Here is a 13,114-nt window from a genome sequence, read left to right as displayed (position 1 = left end):
CCTAGGAACTAATTATCAATGTTTTATTTCTTCTTTATTTTTAATCTGTCATAAAAAAAATAAATTGGAGGGTTGCACAATTTTATTTTTTTTATTTCTCAGTAAAGAGCTGGGATTCTTTTCGTACGTGGGAGGGAGTTGACACTGTATAGTGACAAAAAATGTATATTCTTTTTTCAGTTTTCTTGAGGGTCTATGGCCTACCTAGTCTCCCTATCTCCTCCCCTGTTGTTACATCAGAAGACTGCCCATGGCATTTTAGTCGGAATTTCTAATTTGTTCTTAGACATGCTGTCTGTTTGTCACTGTGAGAGTCCCAACCCAGCTGGTTTGGGGCATAGCCAATGGTGCCAGTTTGAAAGCACCTTTTTTTTATTTCAATATATGTCTGTAAGTAGTAATTGAGTACGAGTGAAAGAGATCTCAACTATCTGTTTGCAAAAGAGTAATACTATTTTTCATCTTGTATTTTGTTGTTTCTAGTCAATCACTTTATTGAAAAGTTACTTAAAATATGACACATTAACTATTTGCAATGCCATAGAATGGTATTGGAAAGCCATATTGACTGTCTTAAATCATGTAGCAATTTATGAACTACCTGTTTGCATAAGAGTAATAATATTTTTCATCTTACAATTGTCAACCACTTGAATGAAAAGTTACTTAAAAGATGACACATTAACTGGGGGTTTTTGTGCTATAGAATGGGCAGTGGAAGGCCATATTAGCTGTCTCAAATTTTATAGCAATTTCATTGTAAATTGATTTTGATTTTTTCTTTGTTCTCTTGAGCCCCACGTTTGTAGTGTGTTTGCAGGAAGGTTCCATGTCCCCTGAAATGTACAGTGACTCAGAAGAGAGTGGAAGTGAGAGTGAGGAGGCAACTGATGCTGATGAGTCTTATGAAGGTGATGCAACACAGGAGTCTGATGCAGATGATGATCTTGAAAATGCCTCAAGTGAATCATGTGGCGAGAGTGGTAACTCTAGAAACATTGATTTTTGTGATGCTAAGGTTCGTCTCTATACTATCTTACAATAGCATCTACTTTTATTTATATGCATTATGCTGTGATGGTATTAAAGCTATAATTTATTCCTGTGTTCTTAGTGCCTGGACCTGAGAATGAATATCTGATGATCTGGATTTCTATGTTGGAATAAAGAATGATGCTCCTGTGTTCCTGCATTTAAGCCACCTTGGAGCCTGTGTCTTCTGCTACAAGTTTCATTAAATGTCTCCTATTTATGGTTCCTTTGGAACATGATTTAGAGCCTAGTACCAGTTTTTATGTCTTTATGTTCTCCCCTGAAATTATATCCAGACCTTTGGATTGGATTCCAAATTAAGACAATTGTGTGTCATAATTTCTGGTATTATTCAGATCAATTATGTTCTAATATTGAGAATTATTGGTGTGGCTGTGTATGTGGGAAATATTGCACAAAATAAATATGCTTACAGGAAGCTGGTTTCACTGAATCTCATTATGGCCATTGTTCGCTACTCAAATGTATGGTTTTCATTGCTATTTGCTGCACGTTACCTATCTACTTCTTTTGTTCATTAATTGATGCATATGTTACTTTTCTTTTTATTCTTTCTAATATTGTCAACATTGCTCTATAGGTTCAACTTATTTCAGATACATTCTTCATTACTTATTTTTTTACTCAAGTAGCCCATGCCCCTCCTTTTTATTTCTCTCTATTCTTTTGGACTAGAACCTGGAGGGTTTGAAGCTGGTAGCCACCAGATTAAGTGAAATTTATAAAACCCCCATACAGAACTCTCTTACTAAGCACTTTTTTTTGCCTTTTCTTTTAGACACCCATTTGCATTAAGGATTCTGTTTGCCCTCAGTACAAAGTTATGAGCTTTTGAGGAACTTATTGTCATCTTTTTATTATTTAAGAACGTTTGTGCTAGTTACATAACAAGACCTAATTGCCAGTCTGTCGTGTTTTGGTTTGCTCTCTTCTTCTACTTTTTTCTTTCCCTCTTTTTTCAAGGGTAGTAAAAGTGCATAAACCACCCAAACTCACACGTCTTGCTTACTCATGCAAGTCTGATGCTTACATTGTAAGACCACCTATTAAGTGTGATGCTGGTTGCTGTTTCTTCACCTTGCATAAATTTGTTGCTTACCAGTTACCAATCTCTATTATGTATCTATTGCTGTCACGTTATATGGTTCATCTGGTTCTGTTCTGGCCTAAACTTTATTTTGATTGATGTTTTTGTTTTCTATAGAGAGAGGCTATCCGTAGTTACTTAAATGACTTGAAAGATGCTGGATTCTGATGGTTTAAACTTATACTAACTAGTTGAAAGGTGCAGGATTCTGATTCAGATTTGGGTTCTAAGTCCCCAGGAGTAGGTGATGCTTCTGGAACCAGTCAGAAGTTGTCATCAAATTTATTTGAAGCTTCACTGCATCAACATGCTGTTCTCCAAATTAGTGGGAATCATCCCAATCAAAGCAATAGTAGTTCAGCAAAGCAGGCTACTGAGTCTGCTGAAATACTTCGAGATGTTTCTAAAGAAACATTTTTGAATCCCACGTGTGCTCGTCCTACTCCAACCTCTTGCATTATAACATCTACAACCATATCCAATGGACCTGCACATTGTCGTAGGAGTCGTACCTTGTGGGGACGTAATGCTGTGAGTAGATTTTTTTTCTGAATTTATGATGTGCCTTTTAGCTTTTAGCATTATTTTCTTAGTCATATTTCTACAGCTTTATTTCTTAAAATAATATGTAGTCCGGCTTTACCAAGAGAGGCTTCAAATCTAGACATTCATTAATTTTTAGTTGCTCATCATTCTATGTTTCAAACCTGTGGCAGTTATTGTAACGAAAGTGTTTTGGTTTATTTTTTACTTGCATGCAGGCAAGGAAGAACCTTTCCATGGAATCCATTGATTATACTGTAGAAGATGAGTAAGTGATGAAGCAATTTTTTCTAACGTATTTATGTAAACATATATTTCTATAATTGTTCTTTTATCGTGTGTAGTGTCATTGATGCCTTGTACCATTTGCTTGATACTTCTATTGCAGGTGAAGTTCAATCGTTTTTAGTACAAGAGATTAATGTGTTGTGTGTTTGAGACACCATTATAGACAGGTTAAATACAGTCTTTGGCAAGTGTGTGTGTGTGTGTGTGTGTGAGAGAGAGAGAGAGAGAGAGAGAGAGAGAGAGAGAGAATTACTAGTTATCCTTGAAGTAGTGCTCCCATGTCTCATATGAGTGCTCAACTCCTCTTGTTTGACCCACTTTGACGTGAGGGGCAAAATGTGTTCTTGGAGTGCCTAATGGTTACCGGAGAGAAGAGATAATAGTTTCGATATTTGAGCTTCTTAATGATACGGTTGAAGGGGAGAGAGGACCTCTCTTAACCTCAGGATTAACATGCCATCATATCACTGATCCTAGGTCAATATGCGTGTGTGTATATGTGAGAGAGAGAGAGAGAGAGAGAGAGAGAGAGAGAGGCAATTACTAGTTATCCTTGAAGTAGTGCTCCCACGTCTCATATGAATGGTTAACCCCACTTGTTAGACCCTCCTTGATGTGAGGGGAAAGGACAAAAAGTGTGTTCTTGAAGTGCCTTATAATTAGAGAGCAGACCTCTCTTAACCTCAGGATAAACATGCTATCAGGTCACTGATCTTAGGCCTATACTTTTCTTTTCTGTTCTTAACTACCCTTAAACAAAACTGAAATATTTTATGAGACCAAAGTGAATTTAGGTCTCTCTAGTTCAAGTAGGACCATAGTTAATGAATTTCTAAAATGAACTTTTCTAATCCCCGAGTCAATCCCATCGTCAAATTCCACTCTGTATGGAGGTACTTGAGCCAAGCCAAAATAGGTAAATTTAGTCTTTCACAAAAAAGTGATGACGGGTTACCTATATACGATTTATTAGTAGAGTTCTAGTTAAATCCCACTCTACCGAATATGCAAGTACTTAAGCCAAGCCAAAATAGGTCAATTTAGTTTTTTACAACAAAGCAATAGATTGAATTGCCTATAAATGACTTATTAATAGATATCTAGTTCAAGAGGCGATGTTTTGGTCGGAAAAGTTCACTTTTTTCTTTCTTTTCTTTCTTTCTTTTAGTAAGTAGGTAGAGGAAAGCCATAAGTTATTCATGGTTGGAATGTTGTAGATCTAATTTTAAATATACATTGAAAGAAAGGAAACAAAAATTATTTTAAACCTTGATAGTCCCCTTTATTTTTCAGGAATTAGATACAAATAAAGGGTTTTAGTCCTAAATGAATGCTTTTGGCTTTCAATGTATTACCCCTACTGTGAAGTGAAAAGTGGTTGTTAGAGTGTTGGAAATTAGGTCCTAACACTTCCCAGTTTTGTGTTCATCTTCTCTTGTTCTATTAATTGTGATATTCCTTTTTCAGTTCCATTGTGTAGGTATTATTTGGAAAAGAAAAATCTGTATTTTCCTGCTTCCAATGACACCTCTTCACTGTAATGGCTTTTAATTGGCTCCAATTGTTCAATGCATCTAATTTTCTTTTCATTTGCTGCATATGTAGAGTTAAAATCCAGAGACTTGAAGCCACTAAAATAGAATTGCTAAACAGAATTGCAGAAGAGGTAGAGACTCAAAATATTTTTCTTCTAAGGTATCCCTTGTATGAAATTGCTTGGGGAATTTTCATGTGAATTATTTTTTTGCTATGCAGACTAAAGGAAATGCAGTTCTGCAAGCCAGTCTGGAAAGGCGAAAGAAGGCCTTGCATGAGCGTCGCCTAGCTCTTGAGCAAGATGTAGTTTCCAATACTCCAGTTTCTTTTCTTTTCCTTTTATGTTCTTTTTTCCTAAAAGAACATTTGTACTGCATTGCACTCAATCTAAGTGTTCTGAATGCTTTCTTTTGCCCCCTCCAATGCATTGCTTTTAATTGAATATCATTAACAAACTAGTTGCAGTCAGTGATGTCTTTGGTAGATACCAAGCTTGACCCAGAAGGCCTTATTGTGACAATGTTATTATTGTACCTTTAGGTTGCAAGACTACAGGAGCAGTTGCAAAAGGAAAGAGACTTACGGACAACTCTTGAAGCAGGAAGTGTGCATTTACCTGTTTTAGCCACTACTGATGAAAAGGTTAGTCTACCTTACATTTAACTGGTGGTATGCCATAATTATTTAAGATCAATTTTTAACTTGCAACTGTGCCAAAGACGAAGGCAGAGCTTGAGGAAATAGCTAGGGTGGAGGCTGATGTCATCAATTTGAAGCAGCATGTTGATAAGCTAGAATCACAGCTTAATCATGAATGCAAACAGAACTATTGTTCTATGCATGCTTCATACAATCAACCCCAACAAACTCCAAATCGTCAAGAAAAAATGTAAGATTTTCTTTTCCGTGGTGGTTGAATATCTTGTTGCATTGCTTTCTGTCTGATAATTGTTAAAGAACGTTTCTAAAGTTTTGGTGTTACATTTAAACAATGCAAATCTTGGTATAACATACATACTACACTTGTATGTTATACCCACGTGGTGGAGCCAGAAACATTTGTTTGGGTTGGTTGAGGTTCGTGGTCAATCTTAGTCCCATAGATGTATACCCATTGTGGATTAGATCCCCGACCTCTAAATTCAAAAAGAGGAACGACATGACCAGCCTGCAACACAACCACATGGAACATTATGATGTATTTCTGTGCTGAAACAAATTAGAATGTATATGCTGACTCATTATGAAATGTTATTTCCTTTTGTTTTTATAGCATTTATTTGATTTTAATCTGGAAAATTCACTTTTGCTTTATTTGTAATCTGTGGAATTATTTCCCTCATGTGAAGGGTATATGCCATTGAGCCATTGAGTAATGCTAGATATAGTTCTAGAGTGTGCAAAACCCACGCACTCCCTTTGAAAAAAACTGGGGACCACCATTAAAAAAATTATTTTTTCATGTGGGTCCCAGATTTAGCCACTTTTTTCAAAGGGAGTGAGCGGGGCTTGCACACCCTAGGACTGCAAATAATTCGAGGTTATTCTTGGTTATTGTCCATGAATTAGAAAGGGCATAACAAGGAGTTAAAAGAGTCTGAACGTGCAATAATTAGTTTTCTTTCCTTAAATTACCAATAGGTATAAGATACTCGGGGGGGTCTGAACTTAACATGGCCCTTTTATTTCTCACTCACAAGGCGGGTTCTTTGTACTCAGCTTTTGGTAATATGTTTGTATTAGTTTGATCCTCTTTGTTTTCATTTGTCTGAAATTTGGGTACAGGAAAGATAAACAGAAGGATACCGAAGCCGTGGCCGCTTCACTTGTTGAAAGGTCAAGAAGTAAGGTAAGTTTTGTTTGATGAGTAAGAAGTAAGGTAAATTCATTTAGCATTTGGGATACCTTTGTAAGAAATACCTAATTAGAGCTTACCCATTTGTTCTTCATGGGATTCAGATCATTTATCAACTCCGGCTTTATGTAATTGTTTTTCCCAAATTCTTCTTTCTACAAGTAATCAACAACTTAATTAATAAGGCAAGGCATAGTCCATGTCATGGGTTGTATACAAAAGAAAAAAAAATAAAAAAGAGTGGCAAAAAAAATTACTGTATTCTGTATCACACGAGAAAATCTAATAAGTGCCTGGTTTGATTCTTTGAATCTTGAGATTTCAGATGCCCTCATTACTCATTAGAGAGAAGAATACTAGAGAAAAAATAAAAGGAATCTTTGATATGCCAGAGGATAGTCTATTTTGGAAAACCTTAATCCTTCCTTTGTAAAGGTCAGGTCAAGTTGCTATTCTGCTAATCAAATGTCTTAAACTCAATATTCTAGTGTTTTATATTTGAAAGAACCTAAACTATCTGCAACAAAGTAGTGTATACAAGCTCGTTCTATTTTGATTTTTTTTTTAGGGAGGGCGGTGGGGGGGTGTTCATGCCATATTAAATACATAGTCATTGGACGTGTGGTTTGATGAGCTCGTTTGAGTCAACCATTCTTCTTGAATCAGGGTACCACCACCAATCATTCTCTCTTGCCTAATCGGATGAGAGAACCATTGGCTTTTCTAAATCTTTTTTTCTGTTTGAAAATAGATAGTAGGAAGGAAATAGAGTAGAAAGTGCATTGTGATCAGAGGCTCTTGAATCAAGGATCCAGGATCATCAGATAATCAGTGGCAGGTACATATGTAGCTAAATTTCCTGCCCAAAACAGTAGGACACAGTGGTGGGTGGTTCCAGTTGAGAAATAAGTCAACAGAGCGTTCTTCTCTCTCATTGAGTGTCAGAATGTCAGAAGTAGAACAACTGGGAAGTGTCATCCCTGCTGTCGAAGTGTAGTGAGCACAGGGCTGGGCTACACCTCCTGAAAGTCCTCTTCTACCTTTTGGTAGGATGACCATGAATTTTACGTCTTTTATGTGTCTACCTATTACAATCATCATGAAATAACTTCTCATGGGGTCAATATCCGTCATTATTTGTCCATCATGACTCATGTAATCTCTCATAACCAGACCAGATTTTTCTTGTGGGGAAGAATGGAGCGTAGCGGCTCAACACTACTCATCATTTTGAGCATAAGCAAACACCTCTCTAAGAAGGAAGAAGCTCTTTCCACGAAATCTGAACTTGAACTTAATCATTTTCTGAGTTTTGCATCTGTTCCGTAATCGGTCTGAAGTTTTGGTAGTGATATAATCTCTCCCACAAGCCACGAAGTCAATAGAAGTTAGTCACTACAGATCATTCATCTTGGGTTGTTCCATGATTCTGATGCTTCATTTCATAAATCTATGCTGCATTCCCCATTTTTGAACAAGGCTAAACTGCTTGTATCCCAAATCTCCTCCGCTGATAACGATTGGAAGTCATGATATCCCAACGAAATGAGTATTTTTTCTGCTAGTTCTTAATGATAGTAATAACAAGACTGTCGTTATTTATGTTGTTTTTGGTCTGCTGCTGCTGTTTTGATGACGACAAGATGGTGTTAGCTTTTTTGGCTTTGGCATATGTGGAATATGAATTTAAATTTCTATTCAGACTCATGAGTGTAATTGCTGATTCTCTTCAACTGCCAACCTGCTTTGGCAGTTTCATATTCTGCTCTAGTGAGATGGGACTCGATGAACTGATGATAACGGCTTTTTTACTTGTATGCACAACAGGAAGCAAATTCAACAACTTCTGCGCTGTCAAAGTTGACAAGTAGGCTGAACTTCATGAAGGAACGGCGTAGCCAGGTAACAAATGAACTCCAAAAGATGGAGAAAGGCCGCAGATCAGGTCAAGTTGCACAAAACCTGGACAAGGGTCAAGGATTTGAAGTTCAATCTGTCCCAGATCTAGACGTAGGTGAAGAAGCATTTGCTTATTGCACATTACCCGTGAAATCCCACAAAGGTGGGAACTGATGCCAATCATTTGCAAATCCAGAAAGATTTAAAAAAATCAGGGCGGTCAACCAAGGCAGAGATAGCAATAGATTAGAAGGTCAGTATCCCCTCAGCCTGGACGGTAAAATTAGAAGGTCAACTGTCTCATAGTATGAAAAAAAGGTCAAGGCTTTAGAGCACCAATCTTTTTTTCCCGTCCCAATGACAATATCTAGAATCTAGATGATGCATGGTCTCTTATGACCACTTGGTGATTGTTTTGTGCATTTGATGTTCCTTTTTTCGACGACAATATGGTTCAAATAGCTTTGAGAGATGATGAAACTCATCTGATAGAATTGGCACAAGGTTGAGTTTGGTGCCAATTTCAAGCTCGAGTCTGATCTTCACCCAAGCCTTGTGATGTACAGATCATCCATCTCCTTGATGAGAGCTGAAGCATTTGTAATTATGATGCCTGAACTTTGCTTGGTCAAAGGCAGCCGGGTGTTTTCTTTTTAATTCAACATCCATTCTTACTGGAGTTGCGTGGTGATCTTAAGTTAAACCTGAAGGAGAAAATCCTAGGTTCAAGCCCTCATTTTTTTGGGTGAGGTTTGGGGGTCCGAGATTTATAATTAGACTACTTTTTTTTGGATGCGTATTTAGCTGTCTAATAATATATGACGCTTTTTCTTTTTCTTTTTCCTTTTCCTTTTTTTTTTTTTCGTTTTTCGGGAGAGTTAAGTCAAACCTAACATTCACATGGAGAAATACAAATTGGGACTTGCGTGAAGGTAAAATCTGATTTTCTTATGCGAACATGGTGTGCATTGATTAATTTTTGGGTGGATATAAATACTCATTTTCATGATCATCTCAACTCCTCTACTACGAAAATATTAGAATAATACTGACTGAAAAAAAATTTGTAAGCCGGTATTTTGGTCCACAAATCTTTCAATTCTTAGAACTCTTTGAGTATCTTCCTGACTTGCTCAAGTGTCACAAACAGCACCACAGTGAACGGTCCCTGCCTACATACAGTTGGTATAAACCCCTTGTACAGAGCCATGGGGCCCTCAACCTTAATCGTTTTAATAGCACAGTCCACGGCCCCACTGTAAGGAGGGGCCGCCCCTGGCTCCACCTTCATATTCATTACCCGAGTTTTGATCACGTCCACCGGGTTCGACGCCACCGCCGCTACAAAACCTGCTGCGAAACTCGCCGTCACGTGGGTCCCTAACCCGTCGTTCATCACTTGCTTCTCCAAGATCATCTCCTTGAACTGGTCGTACGATGCCAGCTGCGAAGCCGTCACGATCATGGCACGGTTCACGGTAAGAGCCGAGCCGCGCCATAGGCTTGCCACGCCTTCCTGCTTCGACATGCGCGTGATCGCATCGACCACGCTCGCATAGTTGCGCCGTTGAGCCGCCGGGAGCCGCCCGTCAGCTTGCATTCGGACCATGGCAACGTCAGCTGGGTTCCCGACGGCTGCGCCGACAGCACCGGCAATCAAACCGGCTGATATTTTGCGCAGCAATGGGAATTGATCCGAGTCCGGGTCGGTCCACTTGTGTTTGAGAACGTCGTAGAGGCCCATGCGGGTGGTGGAATAGAGTGTTTGGCGGAGCACGGTGGCGGAGACCCCGGAAAACAAGGCAGCCACGCCTTCGGTCTGGAAAATTCGTACACCGACGGAGATGGGTCCTCCCGGGCGAAGAGGCGGCGTCAGCTGTGGTGGGACATGGAGGGTGGTGGTGGGCACAGTGGCAGAGGGGTGGTGGAAAGCCAATGCGGGGCGGAGACTTTGGACGGGCTGTGGGTTGGGAGCGTGAAGTTTCTCACCCTGTAGTTGCATGCGGACTTTGATCAGATCCAGAGGGTGAGTGGAACAGCCAGCGACAATGGAAGCAATACCGCCTTCGACGAAACCCTTGAGACCCATCTCTTCGGTAATGGTACGAAGGTTGGCAAACAATTTCGGTAGTCTCTTTTCTGGGCTGGGCGGGGCGAAGGGTTACTGGACTAAGAGTAGTTGGAGTTGGCGTCCTTCTCACTGAAAACAGGGAGATGGGTAATGGAGGGAGTTAGGTACGCGAGGTCCCTGAGACATGTGCTATGCAGAGTGAATCGACGATGAATGTTCTGACTCTTCTGAGTTTGGGGGTCGAGAGTAAGAGCAACTCTATATATATGTAGCGTCAAGGGTAAAAGAGAGAGAAAGGTGGAGCGCGGCACAGGCTAGGTCTTGGAAGCGAAGTATAGCGCGTGGGTCCCAAGTCCAAGACGAAAGAGTGTTCGGTAGTCGTGGTTTGATTTGGTTTGCCGTGGAGCCAGCCAGCGCCACCAGCTCTCTCAGGTTGGAGCTTGACTTTGACGCGTTTTTCTTACGAAAAATATAAGCATACGAACTTTTCAATAACAAATTATATAACTATATTTTAAAGTGAAATGCCGGGCATAAGCTGGAAGTCGCAGTATATTTAAAAAAAAAAAAAAAAAAATTCAATTCAACACGGTGTGTTGAGGATGTAGATTGATATTTTTTATTTTTCTATTTTAAAATAAAAAATAATTTATAAAAATAACATCATTTTATAAAATTATTTTTATTTTAAAATATATTATAAAATATATTGTATAGATATAATTACTCTTTTCTTTTAAGCCTTTATTAAATAAAACTTACGAATCACAATGATGTGTTTGGATTTAAAATTAAGTTGAATAAAATATTATGAATATTATTTTAAAGAAAACACTACTATGCCCACTTTATTAGACATCTCTATTTGACCACTTGTTTTTTTTTATTTTTTTTTTATTTTTTTTTTATTTAGTGATTAAGAAAGTGATTTTAAATGTATTGATATATTTTTTTATTTTTTAAATGTATTTAAATATATTAAAAAAATATGAAAAAAAAAAAAACTACTTTACGCTGGACGGTAAGCCCAGCGGTCAAGATGGGGCGGCAGAGTAGCCGCACCCTTATTTTAATATTTAAAAAGGTTAAATTTTTATTATATTTTATATAAAAATTTTAAAAAAATATAATAATAAAATAAAATGAATAGAAATAAATTTCGAATTCAAATAATACCTCAATTATCGATTGACTCGAGGGGAGGTGGAAAACCGAAAATGGGTGGTTTGATAAATAAAAATAAAAGAATTGAAAGGGCATACAAGAAAACAAAAGAATAGCCAATGGTCAACGTAAAGCAAAAAAGAAGGAGACGTTGAAGTGATATTCACGATGGAGTCTGAAAAGTAGTACTAATACCATTAGAGCATTGGTAATGGACTAGCCAAATGTCAATGCAAGTTCAAACTTTAGCTAGATATGAGAAAAAGTCTCTACATTGGACTAGCCAATGGTCCAAAGCTTAAGACTTGATGAATAGTAAATCTTAACTCCTCTCCAAATATGACTAGCTACTATTCACAATGGAAATCAATATTTAATTATTTAATCACTTCCCTCTCTCTTTGAATGGTAAAAACATGCATGGCAAGCACATTATTTCTATTGATTGATAGAGTAGACACATTATTTCTACAAACCATGAAGATCTAAAAAATATATAAATTGTATTTGCAAAAAAAAAATAATAATAATATAATATTATTATTTTAACTTTATAATGACTAGTCCAATGTGGACTCACCTAGTCAAAAATTGATATTATAGCTAAAAATTAAAATTCTAGTCAAATTTTAGACTTAACAATGACTAGACCATTACCAATGCTCTTAGGAGTCATAAATGAGTTCAAAGTCAGTAAGCTGAATAGGCTGATGACTAATTTGAATGGTCGGAAAAGCAAATGACTGGTCCTAATTCCTAAAGACCCATTCATTCTTTTGCCACTTGAATTGTACGATATTCTAATAATGTTCATAGAATTGAAGGGAGAGGAAAAGAGGGATATATTCTTCGTTAATGGGTAAATCGATCATTGTTTCAAAGTTAGAGAAGGAAAAATAAAATAAGAGGAGAGGAGAGGAGAGGAGAGGAGAGCATATTGCATGGCAGCCTCAATCACTAATGTTCTCGTGGACGTGAATGGTGGGAATTAATGAGAGTCACCCCCACCATTTGGTGTACAATAAAAATATTCAACCATTTTAATTACCTCTTAGAAGCTTTATGTCCCAACCAACTCTTCCAAGAATTACGACTATTTAAAAATCACGACCCTCCAAATTAAGGCTTATCTGTATGGGACTCCATCTGCAAGGGATATCCGAAGGAAATCAATCACCACCAGAGATACAAGTAAGTGTTTTGGGTAATAAGATACGATGAAAAATTCTTAAAGCTTAGTCAAAATTTTTATAATTTTCTTCTAAAAAATCATTTAAATATATAATATTTTTTAATTTTTAATTTTTAATTTTTAACTTGTTTATCTAATTATTATAATTCTTACAAATTTTAAAATAAAATACAAAAATCAAAATAATTTTTTCAAACTTCAGAATAAAAATAATATTAAAAAAATTATAAGATACACTAAGTGTGCCTTGGTGTATGAGATGTACTTATACTATTAACTAGGTACAAGTCTCAAAAAAATAAGTCTCGTGCAAATCTTTTGTAAAAAAGTAAATCCCACTAAAAAATAACATTTTTTTATTTTTTTTTATAAAGTTCTGCACGAGATTTATCTATTTATAACTTGTACAAATTATTTCTCTATATG

General features: G+C 37.2%; 2 protein-coding genes across 5 annotated transcripts in view; one reads left to right on the top strand and one right to left on the bottom strand.

Annotated features, from left to right (window-relative positions):
• Positions 1 to 9,097, top strand: part of LOC108983770 (rho GTPase-activating protein REN1-like) — a 37,121-nt gene extending 28,024 nt beyond the window's left edge. For all 4 annotated transcript variants that reach the window (XM_035695745.1, XM_035695743.1, XM_035695744.1 and 1 more), the window contains 9 exons: positions 821 to 1,018; positions 2,345 to 2,671; positions 2,902 to 2,951; positions 4,577 to 4,637; positions 4,727 to 4,810; positions 5,048 to 5,149; positions 5,227 to 5,396; positions 6,293 to 6,356; positions 8,190 to 9,097. In XM_035695745.1, the coding sequence (XP_035551638.1) occupies positions 821 to 1,018; positions 2,345 to 2,671; positions 2,902 to 2,951; positions 4,577 to 4,637; positions 4,727 to 4,810; positions 5,048 to 5,149; positions 5,227 to 5,396; positions 6,293 to 6,356; positions 8,190 to 8,435 (1,302 nt within the window). In that variant the 3' untranslated portion in view covers positions 8,436 to 9,097. The remainder of the gene's footprint in view (positions 1 to 820; positions 1,019 to 2,344; positions 2,672 to 2,901; positions 2,952 to 4,576; positions 4,638 to 4,726; positions 4,811 to 5,047; positions 5,150 to 5,226; positions 5,397 to 6,292; positions 6,357 to 8,189) is intronic.
• Positions 9,098 to 9,204: 107 nt separating this feature from the next.
• Positions 9,205 to 10,799, bottom strand: LOC109006391 (mitochondrial uncoupling protein 4-like). The gene has a single exon (XM_018985658.2). The coding sequence runs from the start codon at positions 10,348 to 10,350 to the stop codon at positions 9,364 to 9,366; it is 987 nt and encodes a 328-aa protein (XP_018841203.2). The 5' UTR covers positions 10,351 to 10,799; the 3' UTR covers positions 9,205 to 9,363.
• Between the last annotated feature and the right edge of the window lie 2,315 nt (positions 10,800 to 13,114).

Source organism: Juglans regia, chromosome 11 (assembly GCF_001411555.2).
Source record: "Juglans regia cultivar Chandler chromosome 11, Walnut 2.0, whole genome shotgun sequence".
Taxonomy (NCBI): Eukaryota; Viridiplantae; Streptophyta; class Magnoliopsida; order Fagales; family Juglandaceae; genus Juglans; species Juglans regia.
Note: the sequence above shows the minus strand (reverse complement) of the source record. Positions and strands in the feature narration are given on the sequence as shown.

Bases quoted from the DNA above. Each gene is read 5' to 3' on its own strand.
- LOC109006391 (XM_018985658.2), bottom strand. From the start codon at position 10,350: ATGGGTCTCAAGGGTTTCGTCGAAGGCGGTATTGCTTCCATTGTCGCT.